The sequence below is a fragment of the Neophocaena asiaeorientalis genome, unplaced genomic scaffold, assembly GCF_003031525.2.
Source record: "Neophocaena asiaeorientalis asiaeorientalis breed wild unplaced genomic scaffold, Neophocaena_asiaeorientalis_V1.1 scaffold656, whole genome shotgun sequence".
NCBI lineage: Eukaryota > Metazoa > Chordata > Mammalia > Artiodactyla > Phocoenidae > Neophocaena > Neophocaena asiaeorientalis.
In genome coordinates, this window is record NW_020172180.1 from 418002 (window position 1) to 444359 (window position 26358).

The window sequence follows — 26358 nt, forward strand, 5'->3', positions numbered from 1 at the left end:
TATATTTATATATGCTCTGTAATAGTATAATTTTAAAAAGAATAAATAATACATTTTTAAAAAGAAATTTTGGTCCCAGTCCATTTACGTGGGGAATGATAGACTTAATCACAGTGAACCTAACTTGGCTTTCCTACTGCTAAAAAGACTTAATGAGATATAAGCTAAAAAAGAAAGGTTATGTTTTGGCAAGAAGGAAAGGGCATTATGGTTCAATACCTTCACTTAACTAACCTTTATGTATGCAATTAACATTTAAAGGAAATAAAGTTTTGAAAGTATTATAGAGTAATTGCAGAAATGTAAAAAGTAGTTAAAAGCCTATGGCCTGTTAGGAGAAATCCCTTCAGATAACTGTGACAGTCATCAGAAAGTGAATTTGTGATGTGTAAAAGAGGAAGAAAAATCTGCTCATTTGGTGACATGATTACTGCTTTCCCCTTTGTTGTTTTCTTTGTGAACTTCAGCTCATTGACATTTTCTAGGATGAAATTTTCATACTGACCTAGAATTGATCTTTTAAACACAAATCGTACAATATTTGAAAGAAGATGCCCGGTATTAAGCAGGAGCAGCAGGAAGGAAAACTAGACGGGTTGAAACTTTATAGGATATTTGCCTATTAACTCACAGTTTGCCAGAATTTAAGTTGTACTTAAAAATTTATAATTCCTAGCTTCTGCTATTATGAACAGCTTTTCCCTTACAGTATAGAGGGTGTCTGAAGTCATCTTTGCAATTTATTTACTGATCATAAGTAGCGATAGTATCAATAGGGCAGCTAAAGTCAAAAGCTATTTACAATTGTTTAAGTACAGAGTCCTTGGGCAATATGACTTTTAAACACTAGCCCAGTCCACATCTGTTCACATGTGTTTTGCTTCCTCTTGTTCCTAGCTGCTGTTGCAGGACCTTAATTCTTTTTAAAAACTACGTATGTTAGATGTTTCTATGGCTCTCAGGGAATATCTTCCACATCTCATGAACTAATTTTTTCAGCTTCCATGTAGCTGCTGTGGGTGATTTTCTTCATTTCCTGCTTTGAACCCTTTTCTAAGGACCACTATATGTGGGGAGAGGGGAGGAGTTTCTCACGGGGCACAGGTGGTATGCACTGAAGCCCTCTCGATGCCAAGGGTGTGGAGTGTCCTGTGGCAAAATACAGAAACATGTGTTTCTTCCCTTGTCTCCTTTTTTAACATCCTTGATCTGGGGGATACCCAAGCCATGCTCATCACACAGCTCCCCTTTCCACAGCATTTAGACATATGACTCTGTTGGGGGTGGGTACACATTCAAGAAACACATGTACTATGCTCAGAATCACCCTGATCCTTTCCAAAATGTAGGCTTTCTTACTGGGCCCAGCCTGACTACATGATACACACTTCCCTTCTATTAGGTGGGACATTTCTCTTCCAGGAGGCCTTACAAATAGACTTCCAACTGACTCCAAGGACTGTCCACATTAGTCTCAAACTGTGCCTTGAACATCTGTTTTCTCTCTTGACATGCTATTGAGCAGGTGAAGGGGATAGAGGCAAATGAGTACCACTATGTCTCTCTTTCCTCTGTCTTCTAATCCTCCTTTCTCTTCTATTCAGGAATTGATGGGCATGAAAACATTATTAATGTCTGATCTTATACTCCATTTTGTCTATAAAGTCCAGTATGTATGGGAAAAAAATCAGGCATCTTTATGTGTTGGCTGTGATGGCCACTTGCAACACGGGGTTCTAGAGGTAGTGGGCTCATTAAGCAATAAGTCCTATAAAGTAGTCTGCATCTGCCACGCATTGAGAGAGTGTTACTCTAAGCCTTATTTGCAAATAGAACCCACTAAGCACTGGCAGTTATATAAGCTTGTAACTCAGTCAGAAGACCATATCCAGAATCAGAATACATCTAAGCCCACCGAATGTGTTCAATATTTCATATAGCTAAACAGAGAAAGAAAAGATATGTCACCTACGGTGGAGCCTGTGCTGTAAAGATGACTTAACAGGTTATCTACAGCTGGAAGAGAAGCAAAATAACAACAAGTTTCACATTCAGAGCTAAAATTCTATTTTAGACTTGATTCATTCTGTAATAGTTATTTTCACAGTTAAAACTTAAAATTGAGGTGGAGAGTTTGAAATATGCAGAATTGATATTTTTAATAATTATATTAATGTTCTTAATCTTTCTAATTGAGTTTCCCTGTTGGGAAAATTATACAAGTTACCAATCTGATTCTTTGTTTTTCTTAATAACATACTTCACAAAAGGTCCCATTAACAGAGAAAAAATTTTAAAAACAATTTATATACATCAGAAATATTCTAGAAAAATAGAAATAACACCTTGGTATTTACTTACCTTTTCATTCTATAAAAGAAAATGATATTAATGAAGCAAAATAGTAGATGTTCTTAATTTCATTTGATTATATGTTTATATTGTTATATCAACATCGGTATTTCTTTTAAATCAAAGGACGTGATATTTTAAGTCTTTGGTCTCATCAGTTACACAGTCGGTGCCATTGCAGGTGTAGAGCTTAGTGGAAACGCAGAATTAGTGGGAGGAGAGAAAAGATAAATGGAGAGAACAAAAGAGGACTTAAAGTAGAACATGATACATTTGTTTCCTGTGGGACTTATAAGGCTATATGTTGTCTACTCTTTTTTTTTTTTTTTGATCTGGAAACATCAATAATACACAGTGTACCATTTAACCTATTTTAATTGTACAATTTAAGTGGTGTTAAGTATATTTACAGTGTTGTTCAAACGTCACCATTATTTTCAGAACTTTCTTATCATCCTAAAAGAAACTCTATACCTTTTAAGCAGTAACTCCCCATTCCCTTCTGCCCCTAGCCCCTGGTAACCTCTGTTCTACTGTCTCTAAGAATTTGTCTGTTCTAGATACCACACATAAGTGGGTTCATACATTATTTGTCCTTTTTTGTCTATCTTATTTCACTAAGCGAAATATTTTCAAGATTCATCTATGGGCTTCCCTGGTGACGCAGTGGTTGAGGGTCCGCCTGCTGATGCAGGGGACACGGGTTCGTGCCCCGGTCCGGGAAGATCCCATGTGCTGCGGAGCGGCTGGGCCCGTGAGCCATGGCCGCTGAGCCTGTGCGTCCGGAGCCTGTGCTCCGCAACGGGAGAGGCCACAGCAGTGAGAGGCCCGCGTACCGCAAAAATAAAAAAAAAAATAAATAAATAAATAAAAAGATTCATCCATGTTTTAGCATGGACCAAAACTTCCTTTTTTGGCTGAATAATATTCTGTTGTATGTACATACCGCATTTATCAATGCATCTGTTGATGGACAAGTAGGTTGTTTCTACCTGCTGGCTATTGAATAATGATGCTATGGACATTTGTGTACAGGTATCTGTTTGAGACGCTGTTTTCAGTTGTTTTGTTTTTGATACATACCTAGGAGTGGAATTGTGGGGTCATACGGTAGTTCTATGTTTAATTTCTAAGAAACCACCAAACTGTTTTCCACAGTGCTGGTGCCATGTTACATTCCAACCAGCAATGCATGAGGGTTCCTATTTTAACACATCCTCACCAACACTTGTTATTTCCCATTTTTTTGGCAATAGCTATTCTAGTGTGCATGAAATGGTATCTCATTGTGGGTGCTTTAAAAAATGCTATTATAAATGGAATTGTTTTCTTAATTTGCCTCCAGATTGTTCATTGATGGTACATAGAAATACAACTGATTTTTGTGTGCTGATTATGTATCTTGAAACTTTGCTGAATTCATTTATTAGCTCTATCAGTATTTTTGGTGGATTATTTTTGGTGGATTATTTAGTGTTTTCTGCATATAAAATCATGCCATCTGTAAACAGAGACAGTTTTTTTTTTCTTTTACAATTTGGATGACTTTTATTTCTCTTTCTTGCCTAATTTCTCTGGTTAGAACTTCTAGTACTATGATGGATAGACATGGTGTAAGCAGGCATCCTTGCCTTGTTCTTGTTCTTAACAGATATGCTTTCAGTCTTTCACCATTGAGTATGATGTTAACTGTGACTTTTTCATATATGACCTTTATCATATTGAGAAAGCTTCCTTTTACTCCTAGTTTAAAGAGTATTTTTTTCTCACAAATGTGTGTTGGATTTTGTCAAACGCTTTTCATGCATTAGTTGAAATGATCATGTGAGGGTTTTTCCCCCTTCATTCTATTAATGTGGTATATTATATTGATTGGTTTTTGTATGTTGAATCACCCCTGCATTCCAACTATTGTTTTACAACTGTCTGTTTCTTCCTTCAATTCTGTCCATTTTTACTTCATATATTTTGGAGCTCTGTTCTTAGATGTGAATATGTTTATAATTATATCTTCTTGATAGGTTGAAACTTTTATTAATATATAATATCTTGTTTGTTATCATTTTGTGATTTAAAGTCTATTTAGTTTGACAATAAAATAGACACCTCAGCTTTTTATTTTTTTTGGTTACTGTTTATATGCAATATCTTTTTCCATCCTGTTCAACAACACTTTGTCTTTTTATTGAAAGTGAGTCACATGTAGACTGCATATAGAAGATATATGTTTTTATTTATTTATTTACTTGTTTTATTGAGGTATAATTGACACATAGCATATCAATTTCAGGTGTACAACATAACGATTCAGTATTTGTATAATTGTAACATGATCACCACAATATGTCACCATACATATAGAAATTTTCTTTTTTTTTTTCTTGTGATGAGAACTTTTAAGATCTACTGTCTTAGAACTCTCAAATATGCAATACAGTGTTAATAACTATAGTCACCATGCCATATGTTACATCCCCATGTCTTGTTTTATAGCTGGAAGTTTGTCCCTTTTGACCCCACTTCACCTATTTTGCTCCCCACCCCCCAACTCCAGCAACCACCAGTCTGTTTTCTGCATCTATCAACTTGGTTTTTGGTTGTTGTTTTGTTTTTGTTTCTTGAGAGTCCACACATAAATCAGATCATATGGTAGTTGTCTTTCTCTGTCTGACTTATTTCACTTAGTATAATGCCCTCAAGGTCCGTCTGTGTTGTTGCAAGATTTCATTCTTTTTTTAGGGCTGAATAGTATTCCATTGTGGCATGCATGCACGCATGCGTGCATGCGTGTGTGTGTTGTATCATCTTCTTTATTCATTCATCCATTAATGGACACAGGTTGTTTTCATATCTTGGAAATTGTAAATAATAGTGCATTGAACATGGGCATACTGATATCTCTTTGATATAGTCACTTCATTTTCTTCAGATATATACCCAGAAGTGGAATTGCTGGATTATATGATAGTTCTTTTTAAAAATTTTTGAGGAACCTCCTTACTGTTTTCCATAGTGCCTGTACAAATTTACATTCCCACCAAGAGCACATAATATTTGTTTGTTTTTAAATCTGTTCTGCAAAACTCTTTTAATTGGAGAGTTTAATTCATTTACATTTAAATTAATTATTCATAAGGAAGGGCTTTTTTCTGCCATTTTCTGTATGTCTTACATGTTTTTGTTCCTTAATTTCTCTATTATTATCTATTTTTGTAGTTAGTTGTGTTTGTTTTTTTTTTTTGTAGCCTACTATTTTGATTCTTCTCTTTATTCTGTGTAATTTTTAGTTATTTTCTTAGTAATTACCTTAGGGATTAAAATTAACATCTTAAACTTATAACAACCTAGTCTTAATAATAAAAACTTAACTTCAGTAATAATATATAAACACTGTGTTCCTGTACATTTTTCTCCCTTTATATTGCTGTTGTCATAGATTACATGTTTATACATTATATGCCCATTAACAAAGATTTATAATTATTGTTTTTTGCACTTTACTTTTAAATCATATAGAAAAAAAAGAGGAGTTACAAACCAAAGTACAATAACATTGACTTTTATATTTATCTATGTAGTTACCTTGCTCTTTATTTCTTCTTACGTCTTTGAGTTACTTTTTGGTGTCATTTCATTTCTGCTTGTAGGACCTCCTTTAGTATTTCTGGCAGGACAGGTTTGCTAGCAATAAATTATCTCTTTTGTTGTTGTTATTGTTAATTTGGGAATGTCTTAGTTTTTCATTCTTGGAGGAGGATGGTTTCGTGGATATAAAATTCTTATTGATAGTCATTTAGTTCAGCACTTTAAATATAACCTTTTGACTCCTATGGGAGAAATATATTAATCCTGTTGAGGATCTATTAAATGTGACAATTCACTTCCCTATTGCTGCTTTAAAAATTCTTTTTCTACATTTTGACAGTTTAATTAGGAAGTGTCTCAGAGTGGACCTCTTTGATGTCCTGCTTGGAGTTAATGAGCTTTTTGGATGTGAATATTTATGTATTTCATCAGAGTTAGGAAGTTTTCAACCATTATTTCTTCATATATTTTTTCTGCCCCTTTCTCTTCTGGGAATCCTGCAATGTACATGTTGGTGTGCTTGGTGTCTCACAGATCCCTCAGGCTCTGTTTATTTTTCTTCATTCTTTTATCTTTCTGTTCCTCAGACTGAATCATTTTGATTTCCTTATCTTCAGTTCATCAGTCCTTTCTTCTGGCTGCTCAAATTTGCTGTGGAACCCCTCTAGTAAATTTTTCATTTCAGTTATTGTACTTTTCACTTCCAGAATTTCTTTTGGATTCCTTTCTGTAATTTCTATATCTTTATTGATATTCTCATTCTGTTCATAACATCATCCTCCTGATTTCCTTTAGTTATTTGTCCATAGTTTCCTTTAGCTCATTAAGCATGTTTAAGACAGTTGATTTAATATTTTTGACTAATAACTTTAAAGTCTGAGCTTCTTTAGGGATAGTTTCTGTCAAATTCTTTTTTTTTCCCCCTTCACAGGCCCTGTTTCCTATTTCTTCACATGCTTTGTAATTTTTTTTTGAGAACTAGACATTTGAATATACTATAACTCTGGGATCTGATTCTGCCACTCCTTACAGACTGCTGATTTTTGTTTGCTGAGAGTGGTAGTGTGTACTCCTTCTGTGTGGTCATTGTAGTTTGGGTTTCATTATCTCTTCTGTCAGCCAGTGACCTGACAAAGATTTCCTTAAATATCTGGTTCCAAAAAGCAGGAGAGGTGTTTCTATCTGTTTAAATCTTCCAATAGATGCCATCAGGGAAAGCTGCTGCAACCAGAGAATGTTGAAACCAAGGCAAGCATCTGCCAAACCAACCAAAACTCAGATCTCCAGATTTCGGAGAACAAGGTCCCCACTGCTCACCCTGGCATCAGCCGTCCCCTTTGGCAACTCAGGCACTATCTTCACAGTGGTGCTGAGGAATAGTATATGGTATCTGTTTTATGCATGTCATTCTCTTACCAGAGTCTCTCTTTATCAAACACTTCCCTTGTTGGAATTATCCAGTCAGGTTCCACAGTTCTGAAATAGTTTATTAAATCACTCTTTCCAGCTCAGTGGCTGCTTTGATGGAGGGATCAATCTCTGGAGCTTCCTTCTCTGCCATTTTTCATCAACTCTATTTTCTTAAATCTTTGTTTCCTGCTTTTTTCCCTTTTATATGCCTTTTTAAATTCCATACAGATCCCCAAAACATTGGTTGCAGGTTAATGTGATGATAGTTAGAACTGTACCAAAGTCCAAGATAAGCTAGGTTGAGAAGAATTCATAAATGTTGATTCTCTTAGGTATCAGACTTGAACATGCATCAGACTTCATCACTTTTTCTTGGTTCTCCATTAAAGTTGGAATGTATTATGTATTTAAGTACAGATATTGTATATATATTCAAGTTGTTCTGAAAGGTAGTTTTAATGTGCTTGAATATTTTAGTTGGGCTGCACACTTGTCCCTCAGACTCAGTGTTTGACTCTTATGTGGCCAGCTGTGAGGTGGTAAAGCTGAAATAGCTGGGAAAATGATGTATGGACTTTAGGGGCCAAGGCTAGGCTTGTTTCTTGATAATTGTATTGGAAATTAGGAATCACATAGAAGAACGGAATAGAAAAAAAGAAAAAAAATACAGATATTGTAAATAATGGGAGATTAATTTTTACAGGCTTGGTGTGGTTTATAAGATTGAAGATGATTCCCAATTTTGCCAATTATGAAGAGTAGAGTTGATTATTATTATTATTATTGCCCATGAGTTAATTCTACATAGTATTTTCCTGTTTTTTATATAGATTGACTAATTACCAGGACAGGAAATAAAACTTAAAAAGTATGCTATGTGTTTAAGGCCCAGAAAGTTAGTCAGTTTTGGATTGTTATTTATTGTCATATGATTTTTTAATTTAACATTTATGTACTGTAGTGCATAGACACCAAACATGTTTATGTATTTATTCACATTAAATTGTCATTCATTTTTTGGTTAAGTTTTTGGGGAGAAGGGGAAGATACACTGGTACTATGGCAGAACCACAATCAGAAATTTATCCGCTTTTCTAGTTAATCACTTTTAGAGTTGCTAATGCATGTTTAATAATCCTAATCATGAAATACTAAACTTTTATGCTTTTATTTCTTTTTAGAACCTTATAAAACATCTTCCTGAGCAGAAGGTACTCAATGAATTAGCACAGCTGAAGAATGAATATGATGACCTTTGTGAGCCTGAACAGTTTGGAGTTGTGGTATGTATCTAGTCTAAGGGCCCACAAACTCAGCTTGGAGGTAACACTTATCAGAAACAGTGAAAGAAAAAGACATTTCAATCATTGATATTTTTTTCTACTGTATAATAACTACATAACTTAATATAACATTAGCTGTCAGGAAAAAAAATCCTTGTTTATTATTTATAATATTATTGAAAACTAAAGAAATTAAGTTTTACATTATGAAATACCTCTAGACATCTCGTGGGCCTTCCTCTATATCAGTGCTGATATTAATATGTGAAAATAATACATATTATTGTATTGACTATTTTCTCTTCTATTTAGATCTTGATGCTAGAATTTAGCCCTAAAAGAGTTAGGCTAAGAATAAGCGTGGAAACTAGATAATTAGTAATGTTCTGGAGACTGTTTTCTGTGGTATATATTGTATTAGAAAAAGCACAAGAATTTTCAGATATCCCATAGAGTGTCATTAATTGATTGAAAGCTTTACGTACACTGCTTCAGCTGGAAAGAAAATTTCATAGGAAAAATTTTTAAAAAGATGGTGGGAAAGAGGGCATGATGATTTATTTACTTTTTTAGAGAAAAGCTATTTTTGACTTAGGTGTTCCATACAAGTTTGTTTGCCATGTGAACAAACAGTTCTATTATAGCTTTCAGTTTTACCCTGGCTCTCTGACCATTTTGCATGTGCATACTAAGACTTCTTAAAATTACCGCCGGACCCAATAGTCAAACACTGTCTGCTTCATCTGAAATATTGGGTTGGCTAAAAAGTTCATTCAGGTTTAACCTCTTTAATAGTAATGTATTTGAATTGATCTGATTTGGTACTTTGCAATTTAAAAATCCTGTTTAAAATCAAAATGTGATAGATGGAACAGAGTACGTTCCTTTTGAACATATGCAATAACTGCTTGATCATATTTAGAGTTTATTAATTTTCAGATATGGCATTGTATATGCTGATGTAGAAGGATTCTGTCAAATCCTTGAAAAGCAAATCAGGAATGTATATTTAGGGTGAGACAGAGCATGTAAAGGTACCTGAGGAAGAGATAGCTCTTGTTTTTTAGTTAGGCAAATTAATCAACTAAACTGGCAAAATATTATTTACTAGGTAGCAGCACTTTAACACAATATTAAACAGTAAAATTTTCTAGACCAAAGTCCACACTTGAAACTTAAGCTACTTGAATTCATATTATAATTGAAGCAAGGCTATATACCATCTGAGAATTCAGCTGTGCCATGGTGGTTATGAGTTTAACAGTAGGTACACTACACAATTTCTCTGAAGCCATTTTTTTTCTGAATGCGGTTTATCTTGGAAGATGTATTAGTTTGCCAAGCAAATCCTTCAAGAGGAATATCCTTGGTACCACACTGAGGAAATGAAGTTTGGGGACATAAAAAGCAATATAACTTCTGAACTCAAAGCAAAGTAGAAAATGAAAGAGATTTCTTGTTTGTGCACCTAACCATAAATAATTCTGGGGCTGTGAACATGAAGTCACCTGGTCCTCTTATTCACTCTCCCCATCCTTAGCTACATGTCTGTAGGGGAAATAGTCAAGGACATTACAAAGTAGTTTATGCTGTGTAAATTACCTAAGGCAGTATCAATCAGGATGTGCCAAATAAAGTTTAGGTCATCTCATATATATCTAGCAAAAAGATTCTTGAAATAATGATATGACTCAGTCTTTTAACTATGTATGTAAGCATGTATATATTGTATATAATAGATAGTAGATAAGTGTTGTTTGAATTGAATTATAGGACAATTATTCAAACCAAGTATGAGCCTGAGATTAAAAATAGCATAGTTTAGATCTCTAAAAGTAAAAATTATGTTCAAATATATTTCTCCTGGTCTATGCTGAAATTAAATTCACTTCTGTCTGGAAACCCCCAAATACTTTTTAATCCCCAAAATATATTGACAGCCTACATTTAGGACAACTTTGGAAATGCAGAGAATCATCTGCCCTAATGAGAAAGGCTCCAAACTGGTTGTCTTACTTCTGCTTTCTTCCCCCATCAAAAGTATTAGTATAGTCATCTTAAAATCTATATTAACCTTATGATTTCTGTATTAAAACCCTTCAGTGTCTTCCAGAGTTTACAGAATAAAACCTGAGCTCCTTTGCATTCTCATTCTGCCTCTAACTCTCTGGCTTTATGCCTCCCTGTTCTCTTTGGTGAACTGAGCGAATTGGTGTCTTTATGACATTTTAGCTTTTACCTTGGCGGGACTTTCTTTGCCATTTCATCAGTTATTTTACTTGTTCCTATTCAGCAGTCTTTCATTTTTCCATAGCGGCTATACCCTATACCGTATCTTACCTGCTTTCCACAAGTCTTCACTCCCTCCCCTCCCCATTCTTTTCACTTACTACAAACAACCTAATCTCTTACCAGGGAAAAGGGAAAGCACCTAGGCTTCAGAACTTCCAACATCTCTCCTACCTACAGTTATCTCTACCCATATCTTTTATTAGCTTCCTCGCTGTCAAACCTTAGAAAGAGGGATACTTTATTATCACTAATACTATTGTTGTCATGATTAGTGATAGAAATAAGAATGTATTGAGGTGTTACTGTGTCTGATTCTATGCTAAGCGTTTTTACATGTACCGTCTCATGAATTCCTCACAGCCCTATGAGATTGGCACTATTATTAGCTTCATGTTACAGATGAAGAAACTAAGGCCAAGGAAGGCTGGGGACCTTGTCCAAGTTTACATAGTAAGGAATAGGTACAGAATTCAATCCCAGGCAATCTGACATCATGGATTGTGATTTTAACCACTGTACTGAGCTGGTGTGTGCACGTGTGTACACGTCCACGTGTGTGTGAGATAGTCTACTACATACTAAGTTACTTATCTCTGTTTAAGGCATTATTATCCCCTGCCTACCCTTGTTCTGTTATTCTATTGCCTCTTCAGTTTGTCAATCTCCACTCTGCCCTTCTCTTAAGAAGAAAAGCATCTTCTTAAGTCATTCACTGCCTAAAAATGTATGAATGGATAGCTGGATGGATGGATGGATGGATGAATAAAAATCCTTCACTGGCCCTGAGGTCCATGATAGCTACTGCCCTCTCTTCATTACCTAGCATCAGTTTTTTCAAAGATTAGTGTATTTGTTCTCTACTTCCTTACCTCTAGTTACTATTTAACAAACAGCAATCAGAATTCTGCCTTAAACAATGCATTGAAACTGATCTAGAAGGGATCATTAATTACCTCCTAATTGTATCTAAAATATACATCGGTTCTACTCACTTCTCTTTTTCTGTGCCGTCACCACTTTAGCCCAAGCCAGCATCATCTTTCCCTTAACCATTATAATATACTTTTAGCCTGTTTTTTCCACTTATACTTTTGCTGTTTTCCAAATCGGCCTCGGCACAGCCCTCAATGTGACATTTCTAGAGTACATTTGTGTTGCATCATTATTTATCTATCTGCTTAAAGCATCAGTGCGTTGTTTTCTGAATTTACCATGCTATTTCCTGCCTTTGGACCATTACACACATTGCTCCCTCTTACTCCCACTCGCTGCCTGCCTCTCTCCTGCTTATTCTTCGAGTTTCCGCTTAAATTTCATTCTCTCCGTGATGCCTTCACTTACCTATCAATTAAAATTAGGTCTCCCTATTAAACTCTCTCAGAGCACCTTTTTTCTTTTCCTTTCTCATGGTTTTTAATTAAATATTTAATTGCGAGGTTATTTATTGCATATCTATAACCCCTGCTAGATTGCAACTTCTTTAAGTATATGTATCATATTGATTTAATTCACATGACATATACTTACCAAATGTTTGTTGAATGTATTAGCTTGAATGCAAAATCAAGTGGGCTCTTTTCAGTCCTAATTCTGTATCCATATGGCACTTGATAACATTGAAGAATTTAGATTCCTTACTGAGTCCTTTTCTTTCTTTGCCTTCTCTAGCGATAAATACTCTTTCCTAATTTTACACCTATCACCCTTGCCAGTGTCCTATAGAGTTTCCATTAGTATATAACTTCCTGGATGATAAAAACAAAATCTCATCAGTTAGGCATAGACATAGGCCAGAAGTGTGATTACTCCTGCAAGATTCATTAAAATCATCATCAAACAGAAAAGAATAAAATTGGCAAGACTAGGGAAGAATCTGGCTTTGACTTTTTGAAAGAAATAAACTTACCTGAGACATTGACTGGGCTGCTAAGCTTTCTCTAAGCTTTCTCTAAACTTTTTGGGTGTTTTGTTTTCTTTTTTTTTTTTTTTCAAAGCAGCATCATTGGGTTTGCTTGCTTATATTCACATGTAATAAGTTAAAAAGAAGCCAAAAAAAGCGAGAGCAAGAGAGAGAGAAAAGAAACAAATAAAAAAGCTAGCATATCTCTCTTCCCAGGAGGTCTTCCCAAGCAGACCTCCTGGGAAGAGGGGTATGCTAGTTCCCACACCTTCTATGATCAATAATCCTTTTCTTTAGGGGGGTATATTGGCAGCATAGCTTCCCACTGACTTGTCCTCCGACCTGCCTCACACAGAATTGAATTTGGTACATTGTTGTAATTATGTGCTGTACCTTTACTGGGAATAAAGCACAGATCTTTGAAAGCTCTGCCAGTTAGAACCCCCAGCAGGAGCTTTTAGATTCTTCTGAGTGTGTTTGCAGCTCAGCTGTTCTTAAACCTCAGAGTGACGGAAACTTCCACTTGTCTTGCACTGAGGATGAAGACCCATACTATGTGTATCTATTAAACTAACACATCTTCTGAGAAAAAGAAGGCAATAATTAGTTCTCTTGGTAATTGGTACTTTGTTTTTCTGACCTCAAAAATTACCCATATTTTTCAATTAAAAACATTCTAAAGCTATAATCTAATAAAAAGATGTTGAGATAGCCTTGTGCATAAAAACATTTATAATGAAAAGCAAAGATTATGTGATACTACTGACAGCACATTTAACTTTTTTCTTTCTCTACATAAATATGTGAAGGCAGGAGGAGTGGATTTATGCCTATTGTTGGAAGTACAACTATAAAGTCAGTGTGCTTTTTAATTTTTTTAAAGTCCCCTAAGAGCTTATGAGCTCTATTCAAGATAGCTTAACCAGGTGAAAAGGAAATTCTTAAAAGCTTTTTTTTTTCTCCTACATATCATCAAAGGCAATTAGTTTGGATGGAAAATTGTAGCTTTTCTGTTCCATTAATATTAAATTATTCAGGTTTGCATATTCATTGGGAAAATTGCATTTTTCTTTATCTGCTTTCATTCAAAGTGTTCAGTGTTTTGATATGTAATGCCTTGATTGTTTCTATTTTCATTCCTTCTGTAAATATGAATGCTAGCTCTTACTTCCAGATGTACATTTATTTTATCTGAAAAAAAGCTGGTTTAATAATTGTGAGATCAAGTAAAAGAAGACTCGCCATGACTCGTTCTCAAATCCATGTATTCAGATTCTTGTTCATTTCATTAACTTCTCATAATAGTCCATTTTGTGACAAGATTGCTTATTTCCATCAGCTTTTGCAATAAAATGAGGTAAAATAAAACCACCTGAAAACTGAATATTCAGATTAAGTCTGGGGATGTCAATCAATTTTGCTGTTGACTGCTTTTCATTAAATTTTTAAAAAATAAAAAATTAACCCCTTTTCCTTTTCCATATATCAGTAATCCGTAAGATAGCAGCATAGCATTACCATTACAGATGCTCTGATGGCCGTTCTTGGCTTCAGACAGTTGTTTTCAGAAGGATGTTTTGAAATTCTTGCTCTAATTCTTAGTGTAATTCTTCTGAATTTCCAGTGTCTCTTGGGGCCGACATTGTTACCATTTTCTGTTCCAGACTGTAGATGAGTAAATGTTTGTTGATGCATAATTTCCACATATCATTCTATTTGGGGAAAATATTCTCTATCAGCATATCATTGCTTTTCTGGGGTACAGTCAGTTTTCAACACTCCGTTTTTCCAAAGCCTCATTTTACAGATCAACCATGGCTCTTATCTCTCCTGATATCTAGTACACAAACATTTGCCATTGGCTCCATACAGCAGATGTACCTGTATTGATGATTTTGTGCAGTCCAAGTACTAGGTGTACTGCATAAAGTACAGCAGTGAGCAGTAGAGAGCCTAGTCTGGAGGGGGTTATGTCTAAATAGGATAGTAAAATGATTTATTTAACAGAGAATCACAGATGTCCTTGCTTTATTTCCATACTTCCAGGCAGACATTTGCTCAGTCGTGGAGTCTGAATCTCACAACTTTTATAGGCAATTCTGCCTGCTTTCTAACTTAAATCCACTCTTCTTTATTGTCACTTCATTATCATCACCTTAATTATAGTCACTGATACAAAATTATTCTGTATATTCAGTGTATCCATACATTGGGTCCCAATAGTATTTAGGTATGGAGGGGACACCTTGTAACAAATGTATATTTCTTACAAATATATCTGTTAATTCCAATGAATTTTTAACATATTTTGAAGACACTAGAAGATCATAGTTATGTTCACATATGATGGCAGTTGAAGGTGTGCTTCTTAGCAATGCAAAATGAAAACAGAAATCCCCTTAAAGGTGAGTGACACGTGACTGCAGGAGTGGCATGTGGCTACCTCCTCCTTCTTCGCACACGATTGTTACACTTGGGTCTTTTCTCTTTCTCTCTGGATTCTTATGGTAGTATGGCAGAACATCAATATTCACCAGGTGCATAGCTAGTGAAGTGTGTAAAATTCAAATTATATAAGCAAAACTGTGTCTAACTCTTTGGGGAAATAACCCACTAGTAGCTGCTCTCACTAAAGCCGTCAGGGCACAGTTTTTTCTTTTTAATATAGTGCAGATCAGCTAAAGAAATGATAGCTGCTTGATGTGATTTGACAGACAAGTATCTTGTAACACAAAAAAATCCCCTACATAATACAACACCTTGGTCACCAGCCTACAGCACTTCAAGGAATGAATTATAAAACAAAGGATGCCAGTCATCTAAAATGTGGCGAGGAACCACAAGGAAAAACAAACATACATTTCAGCCAACTTTTTGTTACATTTCCTTATATCACTTAGGTGCATTCAAATGCCTTTATGAGACATGCACCTTTTAATAATTATATCTGTGGCTGGGGATGTCGCTCAGTGCTTCCTATGATTTCTAAGCTTAGTTATCCAAGACATTCCCTTACACACTCAAATCCTCTAATGGAGATTCAACTATTGTCTATCAGTCTACCCTGGTCTGATCATAAAAATTCACACTTCTGATTGCAGCAAATTCTATTAGTATCATCAAAGCATACTGTTTTGTGGCTCCTGTAAAGAGATGCATCCATATAGTTTCATCTACCCTGAAGATTAACAAGGAGATTATTTCCTCCATAATCCTCTTGATTTTTACAGTATCACATTTTCAGTGCTAACATTTCTAATAGTAAATGTATATTATGCATTGAAACGGACTGAAAGGAGCACTGCACAATATTTATGAAGTGTGAAATAGTTAATGGGGGACATTCTTCACCAAGCCCTGGTAACACACATTCCTTAACTGTGGATGAGAGAAACTTTATCTCAGGTTTGGGAGAATAGTCAGGGACCATGGTACCTTCTTAGGAATTTCTGAGGATGAGTAAAGAGGGTAATAACAACAATAGCTATTGTTTCAGAGTGCTTCCATTGTGTCAGCTACCATGACAGTAATGTTACACATAGGATCTCATTTAAGTCTTACTGCAACTTGCATGAGTGACTTAAGGAATACATTTTACTGATGGGGACATAAAGTCTCAGAAACATTCAGTAACTTGGATTAGATCATAACTATAAAGTAACAGAAGTATAGTTCAAGTCCATGTCTGTATAACTCAAAAGTCCCTGTTTCTTCCACTACAATGTACCTTATAGATCTAGAGAATGTAGAGAATGGTTTCTCTCCCTCTCTGAGGATTAAGGGGAAAATTCTCTCGAACCTACCCTTCAAAATAGTTATACGGGGCTCTGAATTCGGGCTAAGATTGAGCCTGGGCAATACCGTTGGGATGACACATTTGGTAGCTAATGACTTTACATAGGGAGTAGGGTGCCCTCCTCCTGCCTCACATCAGCCTACTGTGATACCTCTTCACACTATGCATCTGCTTCCCAATCCAGCACTTTGCTGATATTGGAGTTTCTGTTTGTATGAATGAATACATCCATCCATCCATTTGTTTTACAAGGATTTTTTTTTCAAATCACCAATGATGTTTATCACCTGCTCTGCACTAAACTTTAATCTAGTGAGTAAATGAAGGAAGAAATTTTGCCAAGTCAGAGGTCAACTCTGATCCTCTTATGATGCACAACCTCTTCCCTGAATCAGGTTGACTGATGATAGATTATATCCAGTAACAGCAGTTCAACAAAGTTAATTCCCTAGCATTTCTGGTTTGACATCTTAGCTGAAGACATTATTTTGGGGACAGTAAAACATTACCGTCGGCTGTTAATTTTGTTCAATAGACAACCTGTCTGTCCTCCTTGGGAGAAGATCCAGAAAATGGTTAGTCATCTAAGGAGTGCTTTTAAAATCAGTCAGCAAATATTTGAATGTCTAATAAATGCAAAGACCCATGCTAGGTGCTACACAAGGTGCAGTCTTTGATTTTTCTCTCTATACACTCTCCTCATCAACAACCTGCTTTTCACAACATCTATTCCAGTCACTCCCAAATCTGCCAACTCTGATACTTATCTCCTCCTAAACTCAAGAACTGAATTTCCAAATGCTATCAGATATCATAACAATACCTAAAACTCAAAATGCCAAGAAAGCAATATTATTTCCCTATTATAGAGGTGTCATTTTACTATTCATGTGAGGATTTAGAGGGGGGAAGGCTGGAGGGATCAGGGAACATATTTAAATAGTCTATTTTAGTAATTCAACCTTAAAGTACATAAATTTTAAGCTTGAATGGTGAGAATTGAAAATAAGAACCAATTCTAAGAAATTCTTCAGGTTAAAATATAGGCAAGGAATGGTATTAAATTACATTGTCTTTACCAGGATTTGAATATGACTCCAAGATTTGGAGTTTTCATAGTGGGGATCTAATAGTGTCTTTGTTAATAATAAAAAACACTGGTGTCTGAGAGGATGGTGAACCAAGTTCACTTAAATGCTAATAAAAATGTCTTGGTAACATCCAAGTAATATTTTTCACTTCTGAATCTCGCACTGTTTACCTCACCTTTCCATAACTCTAGAGGCAGAGACTAAAACAGAAAGAAAGAATATATTTGGATCATTTATTTGGCTCCTACCTAATTATCAAAACAAGACTGCTCGACAGGACTTTCCCCTACTTTACAAATGAGGAAACTGAAGCAGAAAAATTAGGTGGATTAGTTTCACACAGTCTAACTAACTATGCAAAAGTTTCTAGATTCAGTCCTTTGGTTGAATTTGCTACTAAGCTGTACCCTACCGGCCCCCACTGCCTTAGTCCCTGATTAGCTTACTGAAGTGTAGGCAGCAGATCAGGGGAAGCAAATTCATCTATCCTCATTCTCTGAAACCAAAAAAAAAACAAACAGTAAACTGCATCAAATCAGCATCTCCTTCAGCCTTCATTAATGCCAACAACATTTTACCTCACAAAGGACTTTACACCTTGGAGCCATCTTTGACTTTCTCCTCCCATACCTGGTCATTTATTAAGTCCCACTGCTTCTTCCTTAATTCTGCCTCTTGTATCTATTGCTTCCTTTCCCTTCCTACTGTCAACATCCTAGGTCATTACCTGTTTCTAAGACCATTTGAAGACTTAACTAATGGTATCCCTGCTCCTAATCTCTCCTTCAGCCACTCATACATACTGCTCTCAGTATGACTCAAGAGACGGCGTGGTGTAGTGGTTGAGAGTCTGGATTCTGTAGCCAGAATGCCTGAGTTCAAATCTCCAGATCTTCAACATACAATTTGACTCTGTGCTAGTTCCTTAGTACTTCTGTGTCTCACTTTTCTCATCTTTAGAATGAGACTAAGGCTAATAACCTTTTCCTAGGGTTGTTTTGAGAATCAAATCTGCATATATGTATATAACACATCTGTAGAAAAATGTCTGGCACAGAGTACTCAATAAATGTCATTCGCCATTATTATTGTTATTATAATTACTAAAGTACACTTTTGGCCATTATTTTGGTTGGAGCTGGTATTGAAAAAAAGATCAAATCCCTGCTCTTTGGGTTTGTAGGCCAAGGATTGAAATACAAAGCCCAGAAAGGATACAAATATGAATGAAAACAAGTGGTATTAGAACTGAAGCAAGACTAAAAGAAAATCTATGTAAGCCTAGGGTTTAAATTCCTTGTGGATCTCAGACCAAGGCCACCCTGGTGAGCAGGGTTCCTACAAGTCCTACAGAGCATGGGCAGAAGGACAGGTATATGGTGACTAGCACCTGGTCAAAATAGTTATATAGCTTTTTTAACCATCAGGGAGACTGAAAAACCACTACTTCCTAAACATATAAAATGATAGGAAACATGCTTCTGTGCTAATGATAGCCAGTTAACAGTGAAAATAAAGGAAAAATTAAGTGGGAAAGCATTTGGAGACAGTGGTAGAGGCATAAATGAAGGCAGAAAATGACATAGAAACTTAGATTCCCACACAAACATACACATGGAGATTTGCACATTCATGGAGACGTAGACTTTGGTGTGGTTAGCTTCCAATTTTATGGCCTTTACATGGAATCTTAAGGTACTTTGATCTAAATTCTGCCCCTAGGTATATACCTCATATATTCCTAACCTATAAACCTTTTCTCACAACTTCCTTTTGGTCTCCGTTTGTGTTTGCTCGCTCGCTTTTTTTCTCTCTTTCTACTTGTTTAATTTTCATCTATTTATCCATTTGTATCCCCTCTACTGTGTAGCCTTCAATAAACATTGTAGTCATAGAGTTTAAAGTTTTCTCTTCTTTCAGTGAACATCTCCAGCACTTAATTTCTGTTTACCCATTTAGAATCATGAGCTGGTTCTATCGCTAGCTATAGTTTTCAAGTGATTGTGTTATGAGTTTTGAGTTATATTGGACACTTTTTGTGAGTAGATGGTGTCTTATACTTACCATGCAAGTACTGAAGAAACAGTAGGATGCTTTTTTTTTTTTTTTGAAGATTTTATTTAGTTATTTATTTGGTTGCACCGGGTCTTAGTTGCGGCAGGTGGACTCCTTAGTTGCGGCTCCAGAGCTCCTTAGTTGTGGCATGCGAACTCTTAGTTGTGACATGCGTGTGGGATCTAGTTGCCTAACTAGGGATTGAACCTGGGCCCCTGCATTGGGAGTATGGAGTCTTATCCACTGCGCTGCCAGGGAAGTCCCAGTAGAATGCTTTGAATACTACCCTGATCGTATTAAAAAAAAGCTATTGATAAGTGATCTGACTTATGTAGATATAGTAACAGGCGGATATTCCCAGCATAATCTGCCTATAAAAAGCATGAAAGCATATGGGGGATTAGCAGACGGCAAAGGTTAATTTTTGGACAGGCAGACACCCGTGGTTAATGTGAAAATTCATTTCAAAGAGTTAAAATGATAAATTATGCTTTGCTTTTGTGTTAGAGCAGATAGGGTCTATTCAGCAGCTCATTTTGCTGCTTTTGAAGGGTTCTTTGTAGCTTAAAGACTCTTGTTTATGCTGTCAAATGCTTTTCATGTTGTCTACAGATATCTCATGCCTACACTGTGCCTGGCATTTGTATATAAAAAGAAAACTAAGCTATATATGTAAAAAGAATAAATGTAATTAGGATTGTTAATAATTTCATTGTGTGTGTGCTTATGTTCTTATGTGTCTACCCTCCCCTCACCTGTCTCCCAGAATTCCTTTGGTGAATAAAAACTAGTGAAATGACTTGGAGTTTTGGGGAATTAAAGACTAAAAGAAATTATTATCGTAGGAGCTATACCAAAGGGAATAGAGAATGTGCACCGATACTATGAAACAATTAATTAAAACCTAAGTTGAACTGTTTTGAAGAAAACCAATATAGAATTCTTGAATAATGTACTTAAAAGTAAGTTCATGTGATTTTACCATAACTTAATTATTTAACATCAACATTCTGTCAAGTAGGTGAAATTCTTTAGAGCATATATAAATAATTAATACATTTTATTAATAGAAATCATAGGTTTAAAATTATTAAATGCTCAATCAGAGCTAGTCTTCTGGTTTCAGACAGCATACTGATATGTAAATTTTTTTAGGAAATGTGGTTGCACTTACATTTTCTGTCATCATGTACATTTTTTATATGTGGCCCAACTATTCACTCAACTCAATGTCATGTTTGTACATTTTCGTAGTTTGCCTCAGGGACAGATTTTTGGCAGTTTAAATGCTATTGATGACTAATGATTATGCAGTTAACATACAGCAACTGTTTAGCTTCAATAATATTTTCTTAATGCAGTAAGGATGATTTCATTTATTCCTTTAAAACTGAACAGCTATTTCTTTAAACTTTGAAAATAATATTCCTTTGAAATGTCTAAAACAAAGTAGAATAATATTTGTTAAAACCCAGAGAGAATTCATTTTATTCAGAAGTTTTACAGTATTGTCTCTAAAATGATCCCCACTAGAGAGAAAAATAATGGGCTTTATATATATATTCTTTTTTTTTTTTATATATATATTCTTATACAGCATTCCTTATCTTACAGATGAGCTCAGTGAAAATGTTGCGTCCTCGTCTCAACAGCATTCTTTTCAAGCTCACATTTGAAGAACACGTAAGCAACATCAAACCAAGCATCATAGCAGTAACTCTGGCATGTGAAGAACTGAAGAAAAGTGAAAGCTTTAACAGACTTTTAGAGTTAGTTCTTTTGGTTGGAAACTACATGAACTCAGGCTCAAGAAATGCCCAGTCTTTGGGTTTTAAGATCAACTTTCTCTGTAAGGTAAGATAACACTTTATAATGCCAATTTACAGCAATAATCTCATCTGCGAGAGGGGTCACTTTAAATAGCAATAGTATGTAAGCCCAAAAAAGTATCCTTTAAAAGGATGAATTTTATGGCACGTGAATTGTATCTAAATTAAAACAGATAAATGATTTTTTAAAACCTTACTGTAGTAAAATCTCAAAGACTGCAAATTCTTTTGTAGTATAGTACTCAACTCTTGCTGATCAAATCTTTCTGGAGTTTTTAGGTCCAAAAAACATTGCTTTTTTAAAGTAGATGCAATCTTGTATTTCAGTCCCTTCAAACTTACTTTATGTCTCTCCAAAAAGTATTTGAGGAGCTAAATTCAATGAGGTGATAGCCAGAAATTGCCTTCTGAATATGCTTTGCTTTTTCTCCTCCAAGAAAATAATACTCTTTATTGTTGAATAGTGTTGTGTTATTAAACTTATACTAGGTATCTAGTGCATTAACTAAAAGTTTTTTAAAAATCAAGTGATAATCGTTTTATTGTTTTGATTACGCTTTCATTCTTGTGAAAAGTAAACAAAGAAACAGACAAGTGCAAAAGTGATGGTATATGTCCATTTCTAGGCTAGCGCAAACCACCTTATTAAAGGAAAAGATCTGTCTGTTACACAAGAAAACTGAACAGACTCTGAGGGGAAAGCCTGTAAGAAAGCTGGAGACAAAAATAAGTCTGAAAACAAGTGATGTATCTTTGACATCTCAGCATTGTTTCACTTTTTTTTTTTCTTTCACCTCTGAAAACATTACAGAACTTTGGTTAGTTCTTGAAGTATATTATTACAAGAATCCCCAATCTAGGAATGGATATAAATTTCTTTTCTATTCATGCATTAAATAGATGTACATTACATGTACATGGACTAGCATTTTAATATGTATCAAAAATGATTTGCTCCTGGTAGTTCTCACCCGGACAGACATAAAGAATAACATTTGTAGATACTAGGATGCATAATGAAATTGTATCTGTTTACTCCCGATTTATTTTTGAGGGGTGTAAGGAAGGAAAGCAAGGAAGATAGGGAAGATGGTCTGGCATGCTAGATTTTTGTCAAAAAAATATTTTTGGTCCCTCTTCTTATGATATTAGGGGACATGTGCAATTATTTGATAATACCAACAAGAATAAGGCTATGCTTGTAATAAATTAGAATAACTTACACCCCGATTTGTAGGATAAACTAAATATTTAAGACTTTTTCATTTTATTGCACATCATATACTCAACACTAGTAAAAGCATCTTTTATCAAGATGCTACTTGTTTAGAGTGTACACTATAGGCACAGTGAGTGAATCTTAAAGTGTTCTTGGTTGGCGATTACAAAAATATTATAAATTAAGAGAAAATATCATTGGAAATTTGTATTGTTACCTATTTCACATTTAATTCATATAAAAAAGACATTTAAAACAAATTATCCTAATTTGAACAAATATGTACCTTTTTTAAGTGTCTTAATTTCACACTATTCAAATTAATTACATGAACTGATATTTTTGAGGCAAGAATGAATACGTCATTTATACATAGGAACAAAAGATTATATTAATCTCACAGAAGGATTGTACAGTTGCATCTTGTATTTTGGAGAAAGGCTTCTTCCTGTCATCTACCTGTCAAATAAAAGTTCTTCCACACAGCACTGGTCCGACATCTATCACTTAGAGGTATGATCAAAGGATTCAGCACAAAGATTTTTGCCAACTTCAAATAAAATAAAAAATAATCTTATAGGAAATACTAGCATGTAGTAATAGATGTTCTAAAAGAGAAAGAAGTGAATGTTTAAAAATCTTCTGCCCTCTCCCACTTTTCAGTAGGATTTTTATCTTCAGGGAAATACTTGTCATTAAGAAAGAAATATCATATAGATGTATGGTATTCCCACAATATCTAGGATTAAAAGGATGCTCCTGGAATACAAACGATTCTGAGTAGATGTAAATGTCTGAAATGACAGAAATTTACTGAAGTACATAGAAATAGTTAGCTTAGGTTTATAAACTGTTCGAAACTGAGTTAACTACTGATATATGATTAGCTAGAATTGGTGTTAAATTCCAGTTATGTTGTAAAAGATTACTTGGTCGATTTCTCTCAGTGTTTGTTTTTTTTGTTGTTGTTGTTGTTAAAAAAAATAGCAGAGAGAACTTTCTTTGCAGGGCACTGATTATGCTTTTAAAATGATACCATTTACCTAATTAATATTCTAATGATAATTTCTTTTCTCAGTGAATTTAAAACTGTAATCTACTGCTTTTCACATGAAGCTATAGATTATGTTAAAATATTCACCTAGTTAAAAAGGAACCACAACATAAGCAGTTAAACTTATCAGATGTTTTTTGTAGTAAAGTAATATTAAAAATTCAGATGGTCACAATTAACTCCTATAATATTTGGGAAGAAAAGGAAAACAGACGGGTTAACTTAAATGTCAAATATCACTAAAGGGTACCATTACTATAAGTACTACCCTCACCACAAAATACTTTGTTCATTTGCAGCAGTGTATTATCACTTGTGAGTCACCAGTCCAGGGTGCTGAACTGGAATAAAAGTCATTTCTATGCAGATGAGTTTCCAGTGTTAGCTTGGCCCCTGCTTGCCTGTTGGTTATTAAAATTCTAACCAATAGCAGTGTTGTACTTCAGGGCCATTTGTTGTTTATGTTTTCAGTGTGTAATAACATATAATTTACATAAGAATGAAACATTTAAAAATACTTAGCACTCCCTAGGCACTAAGCTTTGTGGGTATATCAGATAAGGATCTTTGCAAGCAACAGAAAGTGACTCTGCCTGATTTAAGCAAAAAATAGAATTTATAAGGAGCTCAGCCAGAAACTGAGGAAAGGCTGAAGAACTTGGCCTTTAAAAGAGTAGCAACTATGTCAGCTTTGAGAATGCAGAGAGCAGGAATGAATGGAAAGTCTTTCCAGGAAGTTGCCTCTGGGGTATATTCCATTTTCTTCCTCCTTTCCTTGTATTTGATTCAAATTCTAATTAGAAAGAGAGACCAATTGGCCTGGCGTAGATTATCAGAATACCCTTTGTCCAAGGGAGGGCAAAGAACCTTGATTGACAGTGCTACCAAGACTACTGTGATGGATGATTGGTCATGCCATAAAAGAGGCTGTTACCAAGGATGAGGATACCGAAGGTTAGGGGTAGATGAAGGGATAAAAACCAGGCCTGAACAAACAAAGGCAAAACAAAACAGATGGTCGGTATACCAGGGGATACAAACATTACAGAAGACACACAGAAAGCTCAAGGAGCTTGTGATACAGTTGAGTAGCCAGGAAATATACATACAGAATATTATGTAATGTCACAATATACTTCTAGCAATGAATATAAAAATTAATGGCCATTGAGATTACTTTCAGATTAGCAGGACTTCAGGAGGGAGGAATTTTTGGTGATGGGCGTGGCGGTGAGTGTTATTCATAAATTAGAACAGAAGGATCTTGAAGGATAGGTATAATTAAGTTATACGAAGGGAAGAAGCCATAACCTTACAAGATGGGAGAACACTGGCCTTAGAACTTACATTTTAGCTTCCATTTTGCCCATCACTAGCTAAATTTTCATGGCCAAGTCACTTACTCTCTCCAAACCTGTTTCCTCATCTATACATGAGGAAGTATACAGTGACCCTTTTTTATTTTTATAGGGCTGTTTTCAGGGTCAAATAAAACGATCTTTGTCACAGTACTTTGAAGAATTATAGTGTTAAAAATGGTAGTAGTTCTTTTTAATGATGGTATATGACTAGGAATAATCATGATGTGTTTGAAGATGAATTAGAAAACTACCTGGAATATTGGGTGTATGTTGGAAACAAATAACATTGGTAGGCAGGTTGTGAGAAGATTTTGAGTAATTTGTATACTAGCTTCAGTATCTTTTTTTTTGGCAGTACGCGAGCCTCTCACTGTTGTGGCCTCTCCCGTCATTGTGGAGCACAGGCTCCAGATGCACAGGCTCAGTGGCCATGGCTCACGGGCCCAGCCTCTCTGCGGCATGTGGGATCTTCCCAGACCGGGGCACGAACCCGTGTCCCCTGCATCGGCAGACAGACTCCCAACCACTGCGCCACCAGGGAAGCCCTAGCTTCAGTATCTTGCCTCTGTAACTTTTTTTTTTTTTGAAAATCACTCACAGCCCATTTTATAACTTATGAAGGTCAAAAACCTTTGTTTTTCTGCCTTGAGTTAATATCTCCTTCACCCATACTGTGACTTTCCAGTCATTCTAGTTGGACAGAGAGACATAACAAATTATGATATGGTATAATGATGTGTTTTTGTACAGATGTTAAATATGGCATACAAAGGACCTGAAGAAAACATTTAGTTTTACTGTGGAGAAAATTTTAGATATCTAACTTTAATTTAGTAGGGTTAATAGAGTAATGTAATTTTGCTACTTTTTTCTAAGATTCATCATTTATGTAAAGTGAATGTAACATAAAGGCCTTATTTCCTAGAGGTCATCACATGGTATTAGTGGCAGAGTATTACAGATATCTCCCCAAATATACAAAAGAAGGCATCTATCTCCCCTAGAGAAGTTGTAAGATGTAGAGTGAATTAGGTTCAGTTTCAGTGTGAAATATAATGTACCAGAAAATGTGATTTGTAAGGAAAATGACTGCTGTCTATGGAAGCACAATTTAGAAATTTGTAATTCAAG

The 26358-nt window shown here is 35.2% G+C and overlaps 1 protein-coding gene across 3 annotated transcripts in view; it reads left to right on the top strand.

Moving 5' to 3' along the window:
- The window catches only part of DIAPH2 (diaphanous related formin 2), an 863347-nt gene that overhangs the window by 414933 nt on the left and 422056 nt on the right, over nt 1–26358 (top strand). For all 3 annotated transcript variants that reach the window (XM_024761235.1, XM_024761244.1, XM_024761229.1), the window contains 2 exons: nt 8529–8630; nt 21379–21618. In XM_024761235.1, the coding sequence (XP_024617003.1) occupies nt 8529–8630; nt 21379–21618 (342 nt within the window). The remainder of the gene's footprint in view (nt 1–8528; nt 8631–21378; nt 21619–26358) is intronic.